Source organism: Abramis brama, assembly GCF_963993115.1.
Source record: "Abramis brama genome assembly, chromosome: 2".
Taxonomy (NCBI): domain Eukaryota; kingdom Metazoa; phylum Chordata; class Actinopteri; order Cypriniformes; family Leuciscidae; genus Abramis; species Abramis brama.
The window spans coordinates 53,357,480-53,382,901 of record NC_139964.1 but is presented as its reverse complement, the minus strand read 5'-3'; the positions used below and the strand labels follow the sequence as shown (position 1 = coordinate 53,382,901).

At 36.8% G+C, this 25,422-nt stretch overlaps 3 protein-coding genes across 9 annotated transcripts in view; 1 reads left to right on the top strand and 2 right to left on the bottom strand.

Annotated features, from left to right (window-relative positions):
• The window catches only part of apbb2b (amyloid beta (A4) precursor protein-binding, family B, member 2b), a 59,721-nt gene extending 54,257 nt beyond the window's left edge, over positions 1-5,464 (top strand). For all 7 annotated transcript variants that reach the window (XM_084096728.1, XM_084096727.1, XM_084096726.1 and 4 more), the window contains one exon: positions 1,245-5,464. In XM_084096728.1, the coding sequence (XP_083952854.1) occupies positions 1,245-1,415 (171 nt within the window). In that variant the 3' untranslated portion in view covers positions 1,416-5,464. The remainder of the gene's footprint in view (positions 1-1,244) is intronic.
• Positions 5,465-6,474: 1,010 nt separating this feature from the next.
• Positions 6,475-16,358, bottom strand: LOC311078108 (putative methyltransferase NSUN7; the record flags this gene model as incomplete). The annotated part of the gene is made up of 11 exons (XM_084106795.1): positions 6,475-7,609; positions 9,762-9,861; positions 10,104-10,221; positions 11,279-11,380; positions 11,452-11,595; positions 11,719-11,932; positions 12,664-12,847; positions 12,944-13,096; positions 13,720-13,856; positions 13,946-14,004; positions 15,920-16,358. 11 exons carry the CDS (start codon positions 16,356-16,358, stop codon positions 6,719-6,721), a joined length of 2,541 nt encoding a protein of 846 aa, XP_083962921.1. The 3' UTR covers positions 6,475-6,718.
• Positions 16,359-20,560: 4,202 nt separating this feature from the next.
• On the bottom strand, positions 20,561-25,204 carry mettl14 (methyltransferase 14, N6-adenosine-methyltransferase non-catalytic subunit). Its single transcript, XM_084105112.1, has 11 exons — positions 25,001-25,204; positions 24,790-24,878; positions 24,587-24,674; positions 24,406-24,483; positions 23,120-23,207; positions 22,935-23,025; positions 22,549-22,690; positions 22,378-22,470; positions 21,524-21,640; positions 21,222-21,432; positions 20,561-21,102 (listed from the first exon to the last, which is right to left on the bottom strand). Exons 1-11 carry the CDS (start codon positions 25,064-25,066, stop codon positions 20,801-20,803), a joined length of 1,365 nt encoding a protein of 454 aa, XP_083961238.1. The 5' UTR covers positions 25,067-25,204; the 3' UTR covers positions 20,561-20,800.
• Between the last annotated feature and the right edge of the window lie 218 nt (positions 25,205-25,422).

The following is a 25,422-nucleotide window of genomic DNA, read 5'->3' as shown; positions in this document are numbered from 1 at the left end:
ATCAAAAAAGTACTTATCCCAAAACTTTTTAATATATAGAAGGGCTGTCAATAGATCATTTTTTTTAAGTGCGCTTAATTAGTCCATAATTCATACATTTTTGCACACCAAAGCACCCATTCAAAAAAAACTTTTCAGAATTCACAGTGTATAGTATGTGTTCAGTGCACTTGTTTGCATTTTAGACAAGTCAAGTTATGATACCGAACAAGACCACATGGAGATTCCAAAAATAAATAAATGAAACCGGATCTGACTGTACACAGATCCATTCAGAACTACTAAACAAAGCAACATTGACACGAGTCATGACAAATCAAAACATTATTCTGAACGTGTGGAGACAATGTGAATATACTGAAGCGTGTCTGTGCATAAATACAATGTGAGGGCTCGTGCTCTTCAGAAATGATCACAGAATATGACAGAGCTTGTGTTTTAAAGCGAATCAGACACTGGAATTAATAATTCACTGAGAATGCAACGTGAGTCTCTATTCTCTCTGCCATCTCTAATCAGCATGGTTTTCTTTACATTATTGCTGTTTTGGACTGATTGTTTGAATGAATTCGCTTACTGAATCATTGGACTGAATCACTGGATCATTGGACTGAAATTTTGTTTAACGGCTTAAAATGATCTGATCGCTAGAATATAAATTTCGACCTACCAGGGTTACAGGGTTACTTGTGCCATTGTAGATGCTTAGTGTAATAACTCCCGACTCTCAAGATCATCTAACTGCGTGACGTTACGTTAATTACGCAATTTCACGTGCTTCAGTCATTTATTCGCGTTAAATTAACACATTAAGAATTTTGCATGTGTTAACGCGTTAACATCGACAGCCCTAATATATATATATATTTATATTTATATTCCTTAAAATACAGAGCCATAAACAGCTTTGTTACCTTCCTACTAAAATTTAGCACAAAATATTTTTTATGAAAAATGCCTGACTTCTGTGAATGGAACTTGATGGCCAAATGAAAAAATATGTTAAAATCATTGCAGTATTCACAATATTGCTTAATCGTTGTAAACATTGCTTAGTCAACACTATAGACTATCTGTCTATACCAACTGTAGGTGTAGTGTCCAAAGCTACCACCCAAACTTTTCATAATTTAACAAGATCAAGGTTAAAAGAAGATCTTTTCCAGTCCAGCCTGATGCATTGCATTCGACACATGAATTCATCCACTCACTCTTTCTTCTTGTTTTCTTCTTTGTCTCTGCAGTTGAGGTATCAGAAGTGTCTGGTGGCACGCCCTCCATCTCAGAAAGCCTGCTCACAGGCGCCCCCTGCTGACTCAGTCACACGCCGCGTCTCCACCAGCGTCAAACGTGGAGTTCTGTCCCTCATCGACACGCTCAAACAGAAGAGACCGGTCACTGAGCTCCCCCAGTGATCTGACACACAAGCACGCATACTCACCGTCACGCTCTGCATGCTTATAACTATCAGAATGTCCTGTACATAACCTGTCCAGTCACATGATGGAGATGAAGAGGAACTTGAGGATGAAAACTGTCTGAAAGAAAAACTACACGTAATTATAAGAATGATCTGATGCCAAGAAAATACTCTCGCAAACACACACACACCTGATCAAGCCTCTCTCTTCCGTCACGCATATGTCAGTCGTGTATATCTGCATGGGAAGACACGATTCTCCAGCATGACAATAACCAACAGGCTCCGCCCATTGAAAAAACACCACTCCACCTGGACAAAGGCTGCTAAAAGAGATAACTTAAACTGAAGAAAGTTTGTGTAATTCAGAAAGAACAGTTCATGAAATCGTCACAGTTCATGTGTGCGGGTGTGTAGAAGAGCTTGATGCTGCTTCATTTGCTAAAGGATGTTCGCAAGTGTCATAAAAACAAGCAGTTTTTTTGTTGCATTCTTTGTTATACTGACGAACACAAAAGAAGCAGAATGGATGGATGAGAGGAAGCAATGTCATAAAACTCAGAAGAGTGTGAATGTTTGCAGTCTGTTCCATTTAAAGTCGGATGTTGAATATTCCCACTTGACATCTTCTGACCAAGGTGCTCCAATGTTCAAAAGATTGTGTAAATCGTCAGTGATATTTTAGTGAAATTTTGCAGGCAAAAATGTCCATTGTCAATAGTGTAGCCATGTTTGAAGCGCAGTCCACACAGAACTCACTTTCAAACCAAGCAGCTTTCTGTCGGCGAATGCAACGAATTTGCCTGATGCGAGTGGAGAAATACCAGTCACACGGATTCCTATTGAAATGGCTTGGTTTCAACCTCAAAAATCGGCCAAACAACAGTGAATGTGACTGCACCTTAAGACAACAAAACAACAATGCTAACTTAGCATTGCTTTTGTTCAACGTCAACAATGCGCAAGTTGGGAGTTCGACTTCAAGTGAAGTTCCTTTGCACTTTTCCAAGTAGGAAGTTGGAAATTAAGTCGAACAGCATTAATGTCAAAACACATCAAAGCTTTCACCAAATGATTTTTTTTCTTTTTTCTTCAAGAAGCTCTGCTGACACGCTTGTCTTCACCGGAAGTCGATGAGGAGGCTTGTAAAAGATGCGGACATGAAATGAACAACGTTGTTAAATCAAACATCCCCATAGACTTGCCCTGCATTAACACAGTCGGAAGGACATGACCTCTTCAGTTCAGTGTGTAGATGTAAATTATGAATGTGCTTTTTATATTTCCAAAGTGAAATTGCCTCTTTTTTTTTCTTTTGAAAGAGAGAATGTTGCAGAAGAGAACTAAATTACTCGTAGGGAGAAATACATGAGGCGGGAAGAACTTTGTTTAGAGCCAAACAGTTCAATGGTGTCACTTCTGCTTTGAACCCCAGCGTAGTGCTTACTTCCTCGAGAGGCTTTCCAGTGACTGAAAGTCAAAAATATCTGCAGCACATCCAAGTTAGTGAAAAAACTAAAGATCTATTTCAGTTCCAGCATCTGTTCCTCACGTTCGGGTGTCATTAGTGGCTCTACATGTCCTGGTTGCGCTTCACAAATGTTTTGGTTTTTTTTGACCCGCACGCTTTACCCACGTGGTCTTGCTGTGCTCTGGCGTGCCACCTGTATTCCTAGACTTACCCTTTCTTTCACAAGGGTTTTGACGAATCACTTATGTGTGTACATACAGTATCTATATATAGCAAACATCATATCATAAGGCTTTATTTTTCAAATTTCAGATACTTTTATTTTGTCATGTTTTCTGTTTTAGTTTGGTCGTACTTGCCTTGGCATGTCTTGTGATCCCATTTGTTCTGGCCATACTGTAAAGAAAAAAAAACTCATGTATGTGTTGTAGATAAACCAACTGACAAAACAAAGAAAATAAGAAGAGTGAATGATGGTAGAAATTGTGAATATGAATTTATTTTATGGTCCTTTTTAGGAGAGCTAGCTCTAGGGGAGGAGATGTGAACTGTAAGTGTCTATCTATGCATTCTTTTAGCTCTGAGGAAGATTTGAGAGAGAGAAAAAAAGACACATTGCCTTGCATGTCCTGGGACAATTTAAGAAGAATAACTGTACTGAACAGAAATGATATTTTTTATTTTATTTATTCTATTTTATATCGGTATATACTGGTTTTATTGTGATGTATCATATGCTTAGACATTCTTTACCCTGTCTCAGACAACAAATCAAACGAGAAATGTCAATCCAAAACATTGTACAGTTACTCTGGTGACTCTCGAAAGAGCTGTGTGTGCTCGGATGCTGCCTTGGTAACGTAACATTTGAAAGGCCTTGTAGGACCTTCACGTTCTGCCCAAACCAACATTAGATACAGCTTTAGAATACACTAAGGGACAGATTTACTAAACAGGGCAAGTTAGCGTGAGAGTGCAATTCCAAAAAAAAAAGCGCAGATGGGAGTGAAAATATCTATTCCATAATGACCAACGCAATCTACCAGTTAGCGTCTGGTTTAAGACATGCTGTTTTGGGCGGTAAATACTGGCGCAAAAAACTGTAAATTGAGTAGCGCAAACCTTAGTAAATCACCTTGCGTGATTGATTTAAATACTCTCGTCCCATAATTTTTGCGTCTGAAAGGGAAACTCCCTGCAAAAATAACCCTATCTACGCCTTTTCAGCGCTAATTTTTCACTGCGTGTCTTTAGTAAATCAGTAGTATTTTAACGCAATTTGACAATTTGAGAAACAACAAACGCAGAGTCTCAATCATCTTTTCTTCCCTATTGTGATGAATATCCAAGTAAAACAGCTTCTCAAACAAGAAAAATGTTTATTGCTGTGATCTCTTCATGTGAGTGACGGGTTGTCCTGCCCTCATGCCAGTAAACACGTCATCAGAGATTACGAGGGCCCATGAATTCAAAAATATACGCTACATGTGCAGCACACATAAATTATAATAAACACTGCAATATTACATTAAAAAAAAGTTGTCGGTTTTGGTCTCATGGTGATTTTAAAAGTTTTAAAAATGTGGCGCCCATGTGCAAGACACTGAAAAATCACTGAGGCACGGCACAACGATAAAAGAGGTCCTTCTATTAATGCGTAGGCTATTGTTAAATCGGAGCAAAATCGGAAGCAGTGAAAGCCGTTACAGCAGCAAAGGGAATAGCGTTCTATTAATTAGGTCAAGCACCCTAATAATGATAACATATTATATTACACACCATTTTGGTCATTTTAGTGTATGTTCCAAAATGTCAATTTAAACAATTTCGTCAACAGATACATTCATCAAGTTTGTCACAATTATATTTTTCACAATAACCAAAATTAGAACGCATTTGTTTGGGCAGTATAGATGTTCGGCTAGCTCTGCTATAACCATTACTCCTGTATCTTGACACACATGGCCCATCGTGTTCTGCTTTCACCCTGCAGATAATCAGAGTATGAGATGCTGAATTAAGCGTCGCCTGTATAGACTTGTCCAATCTGTCTGCGTACTGCACCCCCTCTTTTTATCTCTTTGCAGTTTTGAAGAAGTGCACGTTGGTTTTTGTTTATTTCTTTCATGTGAATTTCAGTCTGTGATGTTGGGTCTTATACAATGCAATTTCTTTTGGATTTTTTTTGGGGGGGGGGGGGGGGGGGTAAGAATTAATCACACTTTGTTTAGAAATTAATTCGCTGCCAACCAGCAAAGTCAGCTGTTACATGCTAGAGGAAGGGGGCTTATGGGTAATGTAGTCCAGTACAATAATTCAGCATAGATTTATCATTCTCATGTTAGCTAAGAGTAGTGTGTTTGATTGACTCTTGTGTTCTTGTATGGTGAAACACTCTGATTGATGACTATCAGGGGAATTCTCATCACAAGAACTAATAAGAAAATGAACACTCTACTGAAGTAAACTCAAATACGTTTTTGTGGAAACATTGGCTTTCTCTGCTCTACACTAATTTGTACACCATATAAATGTAAACTGTTGTGAAAATAAATGGCATATCACTAAATACATCTAAATGTTTATGACTGTTAATTGATCTCATACATACTGTATATTGTTAGTTGAAAGAATTGTCTTCATGAAATTCATCTCACGGTAGTTCGTAAATATTTTAGGTCTTGTCGAATTTGTGTTTTTTCATATGTACTTATCTGAAAAGTACTAGTACTACATATTGGTACTTATTCATTCGTACTAAAAATGGAAAAGTTTCACCTTTGTATTTTTCGCATTTAGACAACAAAGTTGTTAAAATGATCCCCGTTCAAACAGACCCCAAAAACAAAACAAAAAAAGCTCTATACTCATGCCAGGCCAGTAGTTGGTTGGTGATGTCACTTTGTAAACTATGCACCTATAGACTGTACTCAACTGAACACTTAAACACATGCGCATGATGTCACCGTTTTCACATTATTCACATTTTTGTAGTTTACACAGAGACAATAATTGTGTCGTTTTCAAAAACTTGCACTTTGAAACCCATTTTTAAAACCTAACCGTAACCTAACAGTCAACTAAGAGTTAGTTGACATGTAGTTGCAAAGTTACTTATAGTTAGTAGAATGTCTAAAGCGGACCATCAAAATAAAAGTGTTACCGGGTATTCATATTCATATTTTACGAAATATGGGTCAATAAAGCTTTAGTGGCTTAATTATAAAGCCACAATGAAACAGATATTTTCTTTTATATTGTGACGAACATCCAAGTGAAATGGTTCTTGGGTCTGTCCATTGGTTGATGAGTTATTTTGATTGAGAATAAGGTCAAAACAAACAAATAAAATATGGTGAATAAAATAGTGGACAAAATGAAGATAACAACAAACATTTTATAGTGATATAAAATCTGGTTTAAATTAAACTAATAATTAAATGAGATAAATACTTTTTGAATTCATTTAAACGCATAATTAAATGAGATACAAAGTATTGTTTACATTAAATAAGATACAAAATGTGGTTTAATTTAAAAGTAATACACCACCACAGATTTTTGATACCAAACCATCTAACACACAAAACAATTAGGACCTTCCTCTGCCGGTTAAATATCACAAATAAAATAATTTATTAAACATGGTATACATGATACAAACAGTTACAGTAATGCCAACAAACCGCATATATCAACATGAATAAATCAACAAGACTGTTATAGTCATGAGATCAGGCTATACCTTGCTTTAATCTGCACACATTGTTTACCACAATTCTTCTTTTGTATGGAAGCACACAGGATGTGTGTGTATGAACAACAACTCAGCGCCATGTCTGTGAACGTAAAATGATCGAGTCTCTGCCTTTGGCGATGCTGCTGGAAGAGGAAAGACTGCTGGAGAAATTGGAGGAGTTGGAGGAGTATGGGGACGAAGAGAAGTGTGAAGGACTGAGCGGATAAACAGGAGGGAGACTGAGCTCTCTTGACAGGGTTTCCTCCCTGTAAGGCTTGCAGGCCTCTGATTTGATCATTTCCGTTTTCGGTTTGACAGATTCTCGTTGAGACGTGGCTCTACTGTGCAGATGTCTGGATCTATATGGGGACGCTGGGGTTCTGATGGCAGCAGGTTTGGTCTGAGGTGGAGTTGGTTTAACGGAGTTAACAGTGGCGTGTTGAGACGGCCGAAGGTGCAGGAGTCTCTTGCGTGGAGGTCTAGACCTGCTTTGGCGTTCTTTACGGGTGTGGGATTTAGACCTCTTTTTTCTCCCAGACTGCTTAGCAACTTTAGCTCGAGGCTTATGACCTTTTGGTCGCTTCTTTCGCACAACGGAAGACTGGTTGTCCAGTGGGTCTAGAACACTAAATTGATTTGTGGCGCTAAATGTGGCATCCAGAAATGTGGAAGTTTGACTTTTAGAGAGTGGATTGTGATCTAGGATTGTGGAACTGTCAGTCAGGACTCTAGAAGTGTGTTTTGGAGCGGCTGCTGTCTGACTGACACTGACGGCTGGAGGACTCGGACTGATCATCACTGATGCAGGAGGCTCAATCAGAGAGGAAGGCGGAACAATTGATGTCGATCCCTTTTGTTTTTTCCTCTTTTTCGGTTTCTCTCCATTCAGGGGGTCAGGAGCCGTCAGCCCCCCCAACAAACCTTTAGCAAGAGCCCGAGCCAAAATGTCCTGCACAGTTTCTGCCTCTGCTGGGTCATGCTGTTAGAAAGAAAACACACACACATGTTATTATGCAATGTTATTATGTATAGTGAGACCAGGGCTAGTTGTCACAAGGGTGTAATCGCAATAGTCTCAGCCAAGGTCTTTCGACAGTCCGTTCAGCTCACAAACCTGGAAAGTACAGAGATGTTCTAATCTGATTGGCTGATTTTACACAACTTCTGTCAACTTTAAAATGAAGGTGGATTTTAACCAAAAGGTTGTTAAACCATATTCTTGGGACAAGGGTTTATGTCAGATTGGGGCAAGTTGTCACATGTTTTAATCGAATTGACCGTTCGCAAAGACCCGCCCCCTTTAGTTACTGTTGCTATGTCCGACAAGCCACGCCACTCTCACGCACCACCATGTTCTCACGCAGTGAAAAAATACATCGCGGAGCAAAGAGGACACTGACAATGCGCTGAGAGCAGGTTACTTTTGATATGAAACGGTCTCAACATTCAAATTTGGTCATTTTTTAAAGAAATTTAGTCTCAAGTCTCAAGTCTTATTTATTTATATAGCCCTTTATGCTACATTGTAGGCCAAAGGACTGAACATCCAAGAGATTGTAAAATAAAAAAATATTTAAAAAATATTAAAAATAAATAATAATAATAAAAAATTTTAAACAATAAATACCGTTTTGTGGCTCTTTAATGTGTCTGACAGATCGCTGTTGTAGAGCCTCAGTTAAAGCTGCTCGTGAACCGATCATCTCTTCCTTCTAGTTAATTTATAGCATCAGATAAACATGAATGAACATAAGAAGGAATTCGTTAAGTTATTTTAACCGCGGAAAGACGTCAGTACACTTCATTTTTCAAGTTCAAATCCTCCAAAATTAATCTGCTAACGTTAACTCTCCTGACTGCTTTGTCGGACAAAAATGGCGGATGGCGGATTATGATTGGTCAGGTCGCCTGTCAATAAAACTCTCTGCGAAGGGTCAGTTCAGTATAATGAATGCATTTATTTAACATACACTATTGTTTGGGATCGGTACGATTTTTTTATGTTTTTGCAAGTAATCTCATGCTCACCAGCCTTTATAAGGTCAAACATATAGAAAAAATGACATATTGTGAAATAATATTACAATTTGTTTTCTATTTTAATATATTTTAAAATGTAATAATTTATTCCAGTGAGCTGGCAAAGCTGAATTTTCAGCATCCTTACTCCAGTCTTCAGTGTCACATGATCCTTCAGAAATCATTATGCTGATTTTCTGCTCAAGAAACATTTATTATAATAATATGATTATTATTTATCAATGTTGAAAACAGTTGTGCTGCTTAATATGATTGAATATGATATGAATATGATGACCATGATTTTTTTAGGATTCTTTGATTAATAGAGTTTAAAAGAACAGTATTTATTTGAAATAGAAATCTTATAAATGTCTTTACTGTCACTTTTGATTAATTTAATTTGCTGAATACAAGTATTCATTTCTTTAAAAAGAAATAATAGAAATATTACATATTATAAATATATTTACTGTCACTTTAGATACATTTAATGCATCCTTGCTGAATAATAATTACTAACCCCAACCCCACTTTTGAATTTTACATTCATTCCATCCACCCATCCATCCATAATATAGTTTCAATATTTTCATTATTGTTTTGTGTTTCACAACTGTTTTACTATCAATGATTAATGGCAGATTCCCATAATGACAACATTTGGGGGAAATGTATAATAAAAATAAAACAATAAAAAAACTACCCCGAAAAATATTCAATGTAGTACAAAAACTAGCTCCAGTCTATACACTGTCTAGTGCACATGCAAGCTTTCACACATACACACACAAGAAGCTACAGGCTTGTTTCTCTTGATCTGTGTGGTCTTGTGTGGATGCTAATGTGATCAGACACAAGTGTTCATTATTTAGTGTGAACCGGAGCTACACTGCCAGTATTTAGGACAGCAATGCATCAAGCTCTGGATGAGAGCGGTGTGTGTGTGTGTGTGTGTGTGTGTGACCTCTCTACTCACACACATACACATTTTAACATATATGAATCACAGCATATCATGGCTGTAAAAATTCCTTTATATAATATATATATATAATATAATTATTATGTTAAAAAATCTGTTAGTCTGATTCTGTCTCTTTCCTTCTTACCTCTCTTTTCATCACACAGAGGAAACAGCCATTTGTGACGTCAGATGATTCAATTCTGAAAAACTTCTCTTTCTCATCATCCCATCCTGCACTGACCAGCCTGTGAGAAACATGTAGAAAGAAAAAGATATGTTCGTGTTGTAAATTCAATCTAACTTATATCCATTTTCTCATAGCTCAAACATTCATAATCCTTCCCCACTTGCTTTTCCATGGATTAACTGCTGTTTCCATGGATACAGCAACTTTAAATCCGTACAGTTAGTGGCGTGTGACAGGAAGGACTTAATGCTTGGACAGTGTTTGTGTGTGTGTGTGTGTGTGTGTGTGTGTGTGTGTTACCTGAAGGGCAAAGCTTTTGCTTTGCTTTCTGCGTTTTCAAGCACTCTCTTCACAAGTTGTTCATTCTCCTCTGGATATACTGAGCATGTGCAGTACACTACGCCTTTCACTTTAGGAACTGCAGTTAAGAAAGTCAAGTTAAACCACATGATGTGATTTAGTCAATGTATGATTATTAAATAAACAAACACTACAAAATTTGGGGTCGTAATATTTTTTTAACGTTTTTGAAGGAAGTCTTCAAATATTTTTGTGGAAACAGTGAAATTTTTTTCAAGATTCTTTGATCAATAGAAAATTTTAAACATTTATTTGAAAAAGAGCATTTATTTTAAATCATTTTATTTTAGTATTTATTTATCATTGTTACATGTACTTACTACAGTAATAACAGTAAATTAAATACAATTACAAGCAACTAACCCTATGCTTTAGTAAGTACATGTTGTGTACTTTTATTTTTACTCAGTACTTAATTGTATAATTACACTGTAACAAGGACAACTTAAAATGAACTGTAAGCAAAATCTTTTGTAATATTATAAGTCTTCCTAATTAAACTGCAAACTGTATGCAGAAAACAATTTAATCAAGTTAATGCATAAACTGTGTGGTCATCAAGAAATAATATATTGTTTACATGATTAATTTTTTTTAGCTTTTTACTGGAAAATTAGACAGAATTACTGATTAATTATTTTGAATTGTTATGAATTCATTATTATTAGTCAATTATTTTTGTAGTGTGGTGAGAGAACATGAACACAGATAAAAAATAGGTTCAGTAAAACAAATTAGTAGAAAAAGCTTTAGACATAGAACTTTTCAGTGTCACAAAAAAAATAAAAAATTCAGGTAGCAAATGAATGTGTGTGAGAGTGAGTGTGGTCCCGGTAAACCCTACATTGTGGGGAAAAAAATTCCCCAATAAAGACGCTAATTCCAGAAATCTTTGACTGTGGCGACATTTTTAGGTCCTATGAGAAAAAACGCTATCATTCTAAATATTTTGAAAATGTAAAAATGCAGAAAGTTGTGTTGTGGTGGTTTTGTTTAGGGGTAGTGTTAGGTTGTGGGGGATAGAATACAGTTTGTACAGTATAAAAATCAGTATGTGTGTGTGTGTGTGTGTGTGTGTGTGTGTGTGTGTGTGTGTATGCGTGTGAGTGACTCACAGTTAAGTGCATGGCTGAGGTCTTGTTTCTGCTTATCAACTAGTGGCTTCAGTTTACTGTCAGAGATGGTTCCTTTAGATAGGCCATGCAACAGCCCTCTGTCTGATAAAGAGCAGTGTGTTATCTCGAAATGTTGTTTCAAATGATCAGATCATACATATTTGTTGCTGTACCTCCATTCTCATTGAGGATAAACTCAACGGGGTTACAGAGCGCTGAGGCAGAACACCGTGGGAGCAACACAATCACCCGAACCTTCTGAATACGCATATCCCATTCATTAATCTCATTGAAATACTCAGACATCAGTTTCACATCTATGCAAAAAGACAGAAAACACCGGAGTATCAATGCTTCACTACTGGCTAAACACAGGAAAGGCACTATACTACGGTATGCATACATTTACTCATTATAAGGTTAGGCAGGGTAACACTTACTTTTGCAGGCAGTAGAGGTGAGGATAGTTTGTAATTCCTTGTTGAAGGTGGAGACATTAAGGACCCCACATACATGTACACAGCCAGAACAGGCAATAGCCTGGAGAGCCACATGAGCCACAGTCCAAGCAGAGAAAGACCCCACCATCAGAACGTCACCACCCTCCACCAACAGCGGGCCGACCGCACATGCGGCCAGACTGCGAGATTTATCCTGAAGTCACACACACACACACATTAATCCTGGATATGTGTTTGCACCATCAGAATGACATGGAAGCTTGTTTCCATGATTATATCTCGCAATTCTGAGAACAAAAAGACAGAATTGCGAGTTATAATCTCGCAGTTGGGAGAAATAAAGTCGGAATTGCGAGAAATAAGATAAGATAATTACCCTGGTAATCCAGAGTTCTCGCGAGAGCACAATTTGAATTTGCTCAGCGAGTTACTCTGGTGTCGAGTAATGATGCTCATTAAATATGCCCCTCGATCTGAGCTGCACCAATCACATCGGGTTATCTGATATAGGCGAGCCAGAGGCGAGCTAAACAGATGACGACAGCGCTGTGACGTCGAAGTCATTAGTAAACATTGCAAGATGGCTATGGATGAACACCAGTTGTTTGAAACGGCTTTGGCCGCTACAATGAACGAGTTAGACTTGGCTTTTTATCTAAGAGTATAATCTAGCAGTTAGCTTCGCTGGTAGCTAAGCATATGGGACTTATTGTTGTGATTGGTCGTAGTGTTATCCAATTGCGTGCAGTGAGATTTTCAAATGCATGCTTGGTGCCGCCCCTTGAGCGGGCCGATTTTCATTAGTCGATGCCAGACCATTAATCTTTTAGATTTAGGTCTGGATTTCCAGGCTATAAGATAATAAGAATTGCAAGATAAAGAATCATGAATATAGAATGAATAATGCTTACGTGTCTTTATTACCTGTATTATGAGTGTGTGTTCTGTCACTAGTTTGGTTTTCTCCAGTTGTTTTGTAAGCCTTCTGGGAAACAGCAGGACATTTGAACAGTGTTTGTCCTTACAGAACACATTTCCCACCAGGTGCATGTGTGAATCGACCTGAGTGAAGCCCGATGTCCGCAGAGTCTCACACACGTTTTCAATGCTGGATGAATTGGTATAAAAACACAATATATATCAGGTGGTGTATATATTAAATAAGAAGAATACATTTGTGTACATACACACAGACACACACTACCTGGCTTTGAGGGTGTTGACCCAGGCATAGATCGGAACTGTCTGTGATCTTTGTTGTTTAGCCCTCACAGCTGGAGGCAGGTAACTGTCAATTGTCAGCAAATTCTGCTTTATTCTGCACTGAGCCAGTGACGCTTCCAGTTTTGTCTTGAACCTGACACACACAAATATACAAGCACCATTTATAAGGTCCAATGACTTTAAAGAGCCGTGGCATATCACCAGAGGAGTTTTTTATTTTATTTTATTTGAAGTTCAGGACATTTAATGGAGTTATCAGATATGCTTCATTTAAGTATTATCTTAGCCTCAGATGTTCTTCCCAAAACTCATTTTAGGAGCGATAAAAATGGGACAGTTATTTTGAAAGAGCTATAAAATTAATGTTTACAACAACCCAGGTAATTTAGTCCTTTAAAAATTAGATTAATAAAGTATGAGTTCTATTCTATGGAAATTCTATTTCTACTTCAGAGTTAAAAAATAGTCACAATAAATATGAGGTCACATTATACAAAGTCAGAACTGGACGACAGAAAGTCGAAATCACGAGAAATCACAATTTTGAGATATATAAAACTCTGAGGAAACAGGCATCCATCAAAATCTTTGTTGAGAATTTTTCTGGAATTTGTGGACACATTTTTCTCAGAAAATACTCCTTGCTGTGCAGGAGACAGCTGAGATTTTTCACTCCATACATGGGATTCACAGAACATGATTCAGTCTAACTTTATAAAGGATGAATTTTCACAGGGCAGACCTGCTCATACTAACCTATAAAGGCTGTCCTCCACCTGTCTCACTTCTTTTATAAGTCCTTCCTCTACTCTTTTGATTGGCTCTCTGGGCTCGAACTTCCTGTCCAGGAGGTCATAGAGTACGACCACCACAAGAGCCATGAGGTCGTCTGGCTGAAGAGAAACACAAACTCACACATCAAACACATCAAAGTCAATCCAGATACCAACACGAAAGGGCAGATGCCAGTCAACAGACCCACCATTTGCTGAGAACGGTAAAAGTAGCTGTCAGTCAGGATCTCCTCCAGTAGATCTTGGTCTGTGATGGTAGCAGGAGAGAGTTTGTGATATTTAGAAGATGGTGGTTAGTTGTAATTCAACACCATAATATGAAGACATGTAGTGGGGAGCAAAAAACCCAGCAATAGACTCCAGAGATGCTAAAATACCCAACAGCAAAACTGATGTGTGAGTTACATCAGTTTTGCTGAGAAATTAATTTAAAAATAGCTGGATTCTAACTCAGACATGGCTTACTGAATTTAAAAAAGAATGAATGTGAGTTGAATTCAAATTTTAACAATGAATCCAGACTATTTAAAAAAAAATAATAATCAGAATTTATGTCTTGTAAAATATTACTTCTTCCAAAAAGTTTGGGGAGGAAAATGCCTTTTTATCTTTCTTAGATGTAAGATTATTTTTAGATTTAAGCTCGGAACAAGAAAAAAAAAAAAATCTTTTTAAAAATTTTCAAAAAAAATTAATATACATAAAAAAAATATATATAGTTTTGCCCGTTAAATTATTGTATAATAAACAAGACTGATAAGCTTATGTCTAATCCTATCAGAATATATAAATTTAAATAATTTGTTGTTTGCGTTTCTGGATGATAGAACTGACTGCGAATATGAACTGACCTCATGCTCACAGCCCAGTGCAGCCATTAAAGTGCTATAGCAGCCAGTGAACTGATGTCTGACCTGACTGCACTAAAAGCAAATAGATGTCCTTAAAAAAAAGAAAAAAGAAAAAAAGCCTCCCCTAAGCAAAAAGTTTGAGAAAGTGAGGGCAAAGCAGAGCAAGGAAGAGAGAGAGAGAGAGAGAGAGAGAGAGAGAGAGAGAGAGAGAGAGAGAGAGAGAGAGAGAGGGTTGGGGGGGATAAGTCAGACATGTGTAGGGAGGTTAAGCTACAAGGAGAAACCCAACCAGAATGTGAACAGACATCTCCAAATTATTGATTCAGTACTTCAGTAATCGAAAGAAGAGGGGGAAGGCATGAAAAGATGAGGTCAGAGGAAAATAAATTACTTCCATGGAGAGTATGGAGAGTGTGAGACTTCTTTTTTTTCAGGCACTGAACCACACCCTGAAAGTCAGTCTATTATCTTCAAATCTACATTTACTGATATACTGTAAAACTTTAGAAGCAATACAATGAAACTTTCTTATTTCTAGATTTTAAAATTGTCTATATTTTATATTTGTAGACACCTTAATGTTTAAAGCCGGCAATAAAATAAAATAAAATAAAATAAAATAAAATAAAATAAAATAAAATAAAATAAAATAAAATAATAAAGAAAAGAAAAGAAAAGAAAAGAAAAGAAAAGAAAAGAAAAAAATGTTGAGTTAAAAGTAATATACTTTAGGTCATTATAAATTAAGAATTTTAACAATATTTTGGAAATTATCTGCAACACTGACTAATTACTTCAAGTTTCATTCAGAAACCACCAAAGAATAAAAAGTGTGACAACCAGCTCCAGTCTCTTCTACAACATTAGCAAAAGGAAAAACTCTCCTCTGCAGTACTGTCGGACAGGATAGGAAATAACTGTGGAATTCTGGGTAATAGTATTATACGTTTATGACTCTTCATCTGTTTCCAACTGCACCTTTGAGTCCTGTATCTGAGGAACTGAATAATTGATGTTAAAGATTTGTGGGCCACAAATAGCATGACATCAGGGACCACAGGGACATTAACTGCACACTCCAAAAACAATCAAGATAAACTGGACACGTTATTCTTTTGCTGTCTAAATCTCATCACTTTATGATATTTACATTCCTACCAAATACTTACTTGTATTGTTGTTTCTCATACAAGATCAGGCAGGTAAAGCCCAGTTTTAAGCTGAAGGAGAATACTGAAATATGATATTTTAAAGGAAAAGCAATTCTCATCCTGATAATCATTTTGAGGCCTGGCTTTATTTTTCACTTACATTTCAGGGTGTTAAATGCCAGCTCATATGCCCAGTGCTCATTCTGCTTGGTGTTGGCATCAATGTCGTCGACAATCCCAGAATCATCGTCATCATCATCATCATCTCCACCGGGACCGATGTGCCCATAGCGAATGAGTCTGTGTGCGAGGTCTTTCTCACCATGAGTTTTCTGGAAAATAGCTGCAGCATGAAAGTACACAGAGTCGGGGAATCCCAAAGGTGCCCCCCCTCTCTCCATCCTGACTCGGTTCCTTTCTGCAAACACTGCAGTGACCCTCTTTTTAAGGGACTGAACACATACTTTCCTCATAGGGTCCTTGGGAGACTCTGGAGTGTGTGCTTTATTCTTAGGAGTGGATTCTTGATCCTGTAAGTTCAGTGATGTGACATCAGGCAGATCTGAGTCCAGTGTGGAGATGAGAGTCTGTTTAACCATTCTTAGAGAGCCAAGTTCTATGAATAAATACTGAATTAGTGAGTATCATAGATCATTTATTATTATTTCACACACATTATTTAATCTAGCAGTTTTCAGCTAGGACAATATAAAAGGCAATTATTTAACTTTGTAAATAACATTCTGTGTTAATTTCACACTGAATAGGGTTTCTCACACAGTATACCGGTAATTCGGTCTTTACATGGCTTACATGATACAATAGGGATCATCATATTTTATTCTATTTGACAGCATTTTGTATACATAGTATTTTCACTCTGTATGCAAAAGAATATCCAGTATACAGCTGAAGGCTTTTAGTGGAATTTCAAGAATTTGAACTGATTTTCCAAACTTTTAATGTTTGGGGTCAGTGAGACTTTTTTTCTTCTTCTGAAAGATATGATACTTTTATTCAGCAAGGATACAATAAATTGGTCAAAGGTGACAGTTAAAACTTCTACATTGCTACAAACATATATATATATATATATATGAAGAGTTCAGATGCAAAAGCCTCTAAGTTCCATCTAGAATTTTCTTCTACAATGATCATTTTTATCAAGCTTGTATATTTAAATTCTGTAATTTCACTTAAATGGCAATGAAAATTACCTATTAATTGTCATTTAAGTGAAATGACTGAACTTAAATATATGAGCTTGATAAAAAGGATCATTCTAGAAGAAAATTCCAGATGGCACTTAGAGGCTTTTGCATCTGAACTCTTCATATATATATATATATATATATATATATATATATATATATATATATATATATATATATATATATAAATTAATGCTGTCCTTTTGAAATGTCTATTCACTAAGTAATCCTCAAAAATGTATCACAGCTTCCACAACCATTTTCAACTGTAGTAAGTAATTTTTACTTTCACAATAATACAGTTTTTTAATGTATTTTTGATCAAATAAATGCACCGTTAGTGAGAAATAAATGACTTTTTTCAAAAACATTAAGAAATCTTACCAACCCTGAAGAAGTGTGAAAATACAGTTGGCTCCAAAAGCCTGGGACCACTAGAACCTGTGACCTAGAAATAGAGCATAATCTTAAATATTTCTTATTTATTTTACACCATAACATTTCTTTTGTTTTTAAATTTCAAAATCCTGTTACTGTTTGCTTATTACCAGGTTTAAATTAGAAACATCTAATTCTAAATAAAATCGAATTAGTCAAAATTAAATTTTAATACGTACCTCTCATAACGTAAGCGCAGTCAGCTCAGCAACAGGTATGAATATGAGAGCAGAATGTGAGAATTAGGAGCCCTCTCTCTGTCGGTGTGTCCCCCTGGTCTCACATACTCTCTCTCTCTCTCTCTCTCTCTCTCTCTCTCTGAGATCTTGTGTCACTACAACAACAAACATTTGTTCTTGTCAACAGAGTGTGAATCTTCTGTCTACAGATATAGTCAGCTAGCTATCAGCAGCTCATCATTACACACACACACACACACACACACACACACACACACACACACACACTCTCTCTCTCTCTCTCTCTCTCTCTCACACACTGAATAGCCTACATTGAATAGTACACTAACAGGTTTGAGATAAGAAAGAGGTAGCGAGAGGTAGAGAGATAGCACATGGTCATAGAGTGCCATATATGTTCATTTTGGAAGTGTGTTTGTTATATCTATTTAATCATTTCTTTAAATGTCTGAGATGCTGTTATTCACTGGAGTTTAGTTAAAGAACAGACTTCTGGCTTTAAGGGTAAACAGACTTCAGAGTAACGCTTAATTTCAGCTCATTTGAAACCCTCTCATGCCTGACGCACGTCGGCTCCAATGAGACACAATTAGGCTGACGTTTGCATTCATCCTGCTGAATGATTTATTGCTTTGGTCTCTGAGCCCAATCTCCCTCAGTTACCCCCACATCAGCACCGAAACAAACTACACCGGTCTTTGTCAGAACTTTCCAGACCAGTCACTTCTTTTGAAGAACTGATGGTTTTATTCCAAACTTTGACAGCCAATCAGCTGCTGAGTCTAATTAAGCCCCACCCATGCAGCATCTGATTGGTCACTACTGTCATCAGTTGACTTTTAATTAGTGATGAGATCTGTCAATCTCATTGAAAATAATCCTTTGTTGCTTTAACTTCAGAATAGTGGAACAAACACAGCGAGTCTGCTTAATTAATAATGCTGTGTGTGGGGTGTGTACACTTCCATGTGTGTCTGTGTGCTGAATTAGTAATGTAAAGAAATAGCTTCTTTTTCCTCATTAACCCACATCTCAATGCCTCAGGGGCAGATCAGTGTGTCCAGTGACACTACATCAGCTTCACTGCTGTTTCAGCTTCAACAGTGTTCTGACATTGTAAAGATGTCTTCGATTTAGGAGTTGTCTCTCATAGGCCTTATCTGATCAATGTGTGAATGTAGGCTGTGTGATATTGTTCATATTAATAAAAAATAAAATAAAAAAATTCCTAAACTTTATGTGGTCCCCCTAGCACCCCTTTGAGGCCTCCTGGGTGTCCCCAGACACAAGTTTAAAAACCTCTGTCCTGGGTAATCACTGATTGTTAAATGGGACAAGTCAAAAAAGCCCACCACAGAATCTCTGATATTTTAGCGCCTAGATATAATCCGCCAGGTGAACATTCTAAGCATGATTGCGTAGAAAAGTAAAATCAAACAAGACAAAAAGAGACACTTATGTAATGATTGTGGAATACAACTCCAGTTTAAAACGCCTCTCATGCACGCTGTAAGAACAGTTATGGCAAATGTATGCAAATGTATGTATTCTTCATGTGCTAATTACATCAGAACATGCACCTGACCCACATTTCTGCTGGCCTAGAAGATGCTGTTACATTCATTCACGTAACATTGCAACTAAATCAGGTCAGAAACCAATGTTAATAACTGGTTATTGTATATTTGATCAATTGTAAATAAAAGTACAATCATATTCTGCCACTGTTTGTGAAGGCAAGATGTTACTATATTGAGACTTCACAGTAATTTTAAATACTCTGAGCTCTTTGTGAAAATCTTTCATAAAGATTCAAACTCATTGGTTTTTTCAACCTTTTTGTCAAGGCCTATATTGTCCACAACAATATTCAAAGGTCCCAAGATTTTTTAGTCATTTGTGATTTACAGGATAAGGATCTTTACTTTTTACTTTTACTTACTTACAATTTCTACCCAATTAATTATTTTAAAGCTTGGCATAACAAGAAAAATGTATATTCATTATAATATGATATAGCTAGATTTTATTAATTTACATGACATTTATTTTAAAGATAAAAGGTTATAAACCACACCTTTAAATAATTAAATATAAATTTAAATCTATCTAGTAGGAACCCTGGTTCAAAGAAAAAAAGTTGTTGAGGGGGTGTAAAATATGGATAAAATATGAAATATCTTAACTTTTAGAAGTTTTTCCCTAAATTATTGCTTGTTTTGTCTTATTTTAAATCATCTTGAGGCCCCCTATTGGCTATTGGGTCCGGGGCCCCTGGATGAGAAGCACTGTTTCAGACTAATGTTCTTATTTTGTTAATTGAGAAAAATATTGACATACATTTTGAAGCTTCTCATTTTTAGTGAAATCAAAATTTAAAATTCTTGTTTAATTTAAATGGAATATTAATGTAGTTCTTATAAATGAGTTATCCGTGCACATCTTTTTTTTTTCTTTTTCATGCGCCCTCGTAATCTTTAATAAAAAAAATGACATCCCCTTCCACTTTTTCTGCGCAAGAGCAGGACAACCTGTTGCTCACATGAGACTGCACAAACCAATCAATTCCCGATGGCCAAAATTAAGCCTCACCCTACATTTTTTTATACAACCAGTTACAACTAGCCTTAATAAATTCTAAATATTGCCATGTTATGTTTCTTATGATGAGCAGTTCCCCACCACAAACCAACTACCTGTAAAGTAAAAATATTAAAAATGGGTTTACTGCAAACTGGTAATTCTACATGTTCCTACTGACAGAATCAATGAGCTTCTTTGACACAGATCATACAACCTAGCCTTGCTGCCCTCCACAGGACACACAGGAAGTTTGCACATGACGGGAGAGGCTCTCTGATGATCGAATGAGATGCACAAAACATACATAAGATGATACAAGTAATGTGCAAATGTAAAAACAAACAAAAATGAATGCTAAATCCTTTAAACTTTTCATTAAAAAACTGTTTTATTGAGATTGAATACAATTCTTACAAATGTGACTTAACAGAAGTCATTCAGAAAGAATTGAGTTAGTATGACATTAAAATTCATTCCCGCTCTTAACCTCTTACATAATAAACTAAAAAAACAATACAAAGGGGTACAACACCTTTTCAAATGTCTGGTACAAAAATATCAGACACATCACATTTTCTGCTTTCAGTCTCAAAGTTGGCATGTTATGCACTATCGGGGTGGGAATCCACGATGTGGGCCGCCACGGCCTCTGAATCCCCCTCGATCTCCACGGAAGTTTGGCCGGTTTCTCTCTCGACCTCGATCCCCTCGTCCAGAAGGACCGCCCCGTCCTCCTCGTTGTGCTCCCCCACCTCTCTCTGCCATAGATTTAGGAGGCGGGGATTTGGGGCGGAGTCTCTCAATTTCTTCAGTACAACCAGACAAGTAAGAGTTGGGCTCACTGAAGTGGGTGGAGTAAGCTTCCACATTGAAGTTGCTATTGGTCAGGGTAGGGCCCAAAGTCAGCCATCCTGAAAAAAAAAGAGAAGCATAACATTAGATCAGAATAAACATACACTACCATTTAAAAATGTGGAGTAGGTAAGATTTTTTAGTAAAAAATTAATGGATGAACCATAGGGTATCTAACCTGGCCTGATGGTGCTGTCCCTGCCAAACAGGTGCAGCCGTCGACGGCCCAAGCAGAAATGTTCAATGATGTGGAAAATCTCCACTGGCTTCTCAATATTACCCATCTCTGGCTCCTCTGTAATGATCAGGTCTATATCCACATTAGCATGAATGAAATCGCCATCTGTGCTACGTCTAACTGTGCCTTTGATGCCCATCAGACAGTGTTCCTGAGTACCATCAGAGAAGAAAAAATAAAAGCATTTCCAATTGGAAACAATTGTTAGTGCCAACAATGTTGTGGCTTGCCACAGCTCTTACCTTGGTTCTCTGGAACACTGCTTTGGGGTCCAGCGTTTTGGTCTTACCAGGGTTGTTTTTGTTGGTCTTGATCCAACAAATGTCTTCACATCGCCTGAAGCCCCATTTCCTCAGACACTGAGAGAGAAGAGAGAAAGATGTTAAAATATAGTTTGCAAGACTCATAGACAATAACTGTACTGTGAAGCATATTTGTTTGTGGGCAGATAATGTAGTAACTAGTAATGCATGTCATTTACATCAACATGCAGCATTTAAATCAGTAAAATTACTTCACATCAAAACAGAACTCACATTAAAACATTTCTTGTGGTCGCAGATACATCACATTTTGAGTTAAGCTTAAGATCATGACAGGGTTCCCACGCCTTGGTTAACTTCAAATTCAAGGACCTTTCAAGGACTTTCAAGGTCCAATACCCTAAAATTCAAGGACTTAATGTGGGAACATATTTGTTGTGTCCAGCAATGTTGAGGTACCATCGTAGTAGTTTCGTGTGCGCGTTAACGCCATGGCAACGTACAACACAAAGTACTTTACGCGGTAAAGTAAAGTAAATCAAAACTAGTATGCATAGGCCATGAAGTGTTGGCGAAATAACACATTAGTGGACCGGAGGGAATAATATGGAATTTTTTCCAAAAAACGTCTTGCACAAAATAAATTCAAGCACTTTCAAGTATCTATGTATGTTTATTTTCAAAAACTTTCCAGGGACTTGATTTTTTTTTTTTCAGATTCACAAACTTTCAAGGATTTCAAGGACCCGTGGGAACCCTGTCATGATTAACGCAGGTGATAATTTGCAACAAACAGAAATATGCCACTCTGTGTGTGATTGTGAGATTTGTACCATTCGGCCAAGATCAAGGCCTTCTCCTGAGCCACACCACAGGAAAACAAAAGAGCGAATACATGAGATTTCCTCTATGTCCAGCTTCATGATCTATATCAGACATAAAATCAATAAATCAATAAATAAATATACATATATATCATTTTTAGAGAATTTGCAATAACTCACATCGTCCCAGTTCCAGAAGCGCTCGTTGGCAATGATGCCCGACTCTCTGTAATACTCCTCTAATGGAGGCTCTATCAGAATCACATCAAACTTGCACTTCAAATCTCTCAGATCAAATGTGTCTGGATCTGCCTGCAGATACCTGACACACAAAAAACATCCATATATTCATAGTATATACATGCAAATGGGATCAAAAAGTCTCCTAGTGAAATGCTTCTAATTGATTTATTTATTTATATGCTTTCCAAAAATCATTTGTTTTTAATCCATGTTTAAATAAAAAAAATAGCTTAGATTTACAGTGTGGTCTCAAACATAAGAATATATAAGTAAAATTTAGTAAAAAAGGCCAATTAGACAATAGAGACAGCAGGCTTTCTCACATGGGTGGGGTGTTGGTGGCAGAGATGAGCTCATCTTTTAGTCGGATGAGCTCTCTTTGTTTGGGGTACTCCTCAAACCTGTCAGCCAAACCTACAGCACAACAGAACATAGGTTAACATGATCTCACAGCTTGGCATGAAAGATGAGGAAAAAAAAAATAATAGAAAGAGATCGGACCATTTACCTCCATCTCGGATAAAGTTCTGAGGTCTATGACCTGTGTCCACAAAGTGCTGGCAGTAATCATTGTGGGGATTTAAACTCTGAGTGCCCTGTAAAACAGAAAGCGATGATATCTTGATCTTTATAATAAAAAATAGCTTGTAATGACATTATTGATGAAATTGGCATGAAACAGAAGTTGCGATAGTCTTTCCTTCCCTATTGTAAAATACATCTGAGTGAAACGGCTTCTGGGACAAGAAATAAAATGTGGGGCGAGACTTGATTTTGTCCATTAGGAACTGATTGCATTGTAGTTTTTGCAAGTGGTAGGGAAAGTTATTTTGATTGAAGATTACAAGGCATGAGAAAAAAAGAGAGATGTGCTCAGATAAATAATTTATAACTTTGGTTAGTCTTTCAAAACTCTTCACACACTGAGCACAACAATAGTCTATGTGGGCAACTCTTTGGATCATTTATCATTGCTTGAGTCACAAAATGAATTCAGTGACTACATCTTTCAAATTACATGAATTATTTTCTCACTCAGACACAACCACCGCCAAAACTCTATAGGCCAATTTGCACATTTACATACTCGTTTCAAAACTGCTAAACTTGAGTTCAAAAACTGAACAAGACTAATTTGTAATTTGCTACTTTTCTACAGTAATACCATATAGAAATATATTCTAAATCTACCAAATCTGTCTTTCAATTTCATAACCATCTATACAAAGGGTGACTATAATTAATTTAGTAATAAATTTGTTCTTTAATGGACCATGTAACAAACTGCAGTGAATTCTGAACAGTAGAGAGCTGTCATTCTTGTTTTATAAAACATTTTTATTTAATAAATCATTGTGATGTAACGTTGCCTGTTAGTGTTTTTTATGTCATTGAGTGAAAAGTGTGTTCGTTGAGTGAAACCTTTGCTAGTGTTATGGAAGAATTGATTTTGAGACATGCATGAAGTGTTTTGGTTGTTTTAGTGCATTTTGGATGTGAAATTAACTGATGTGCCAAGCTGAAAGTTGGTTAGGAGAACTGAGTGAAGAGTTTTGAAAAAGTAAAATGTGTGCTAGCGATTGTAAAAAAACAACAAAATAAAAAGAACCCTGTAAAGAAAATAGGAAGATATTTTCATTTTCCAATTCCCCATAAGAAAATAGGAATTGTCAATTTTGATTTCACAGAGACTTTAAAAATCAACCACCAACATAATGTAAGACTTTGCACAAAGTCCCATTGTACTAGCATGTAATTGTTATGTAAATAATATATTATTGTGTTTAACGCTACCTTTAGGAAAGTGCTGGAGTCTTTGTACACCTCTTCATACGGTCCGCTCTCCTCCTGCTGCTGGGGCTCAACAACTTCCTGTAACACCAAACAGCAGATCCAGGATCAGTTACCTACAGCCCTGCCCTGATCTAAAGAGAATTTAGAAATTACAGCTGATTCCAGATCAGTGCTCACTCACCCTCTGCTCCTCCACATCCTCCTCTGGGTCTTCACTCTCATTCAGACACTTTCTTTTTCCACCAGGAACTGATGTGTCAAATGATGCCCTACAGTAAACATAACACAGACCAATCCTTACCCCATCCTTACTGTCACGGATCTGACTTGTGCTTCGTGTAAATGTTGCCTTATCAATACAGTTGATCAAACATATTTCAGTACCTGCATGTCTCTCTGGTCTCTTCGATTTCTTTTTGTTCATCTTTACTATTGAGAACAGCACCGATGCTATCGGGGCTCTCTGCCCCGAGCTGCAAAACAAATCATTAACATCAACAAAGCTATCTGTATTTATTCATAAGTCTAAAAGCATTGGTTTGCCAATACTCGCTAACACTGCCTTTATGCAGTAACGTTAAGCTAAAAAGTTCACCTGTTGTGCAAGAAGCTGCCGTCTTAGCTTCTGCCTTTCACGTATTTCTTGCAGCCGGCTGTTCATGGCAATAATATTTTGCAGGGAAAAAAACTTATCATACAATTATTTGATGAAAACAAAAGTAAGGCAAAAAAATTCACCGAAAACCTCGACGTGAGAAGCAGTCGCACGTATTTTACATCATCAGACGCATACTGTGACGTCAGCAAACGGCTGATACTTTCTTTTGAAGTTAAAACAATGCGTATTGATTTATTAAGATATATTACATGTTCTGCTTAATAATAATATTATGTTGCGATCATGTTTTATCCTTAATTTTCTTTCTTTTAAATCCCCGTTTCTTATATTTATTAATGACTTTTGTAAAATTATTATTGTAGCGCGAGGCTAGAATAACTTTATTTTAATTCACTTGT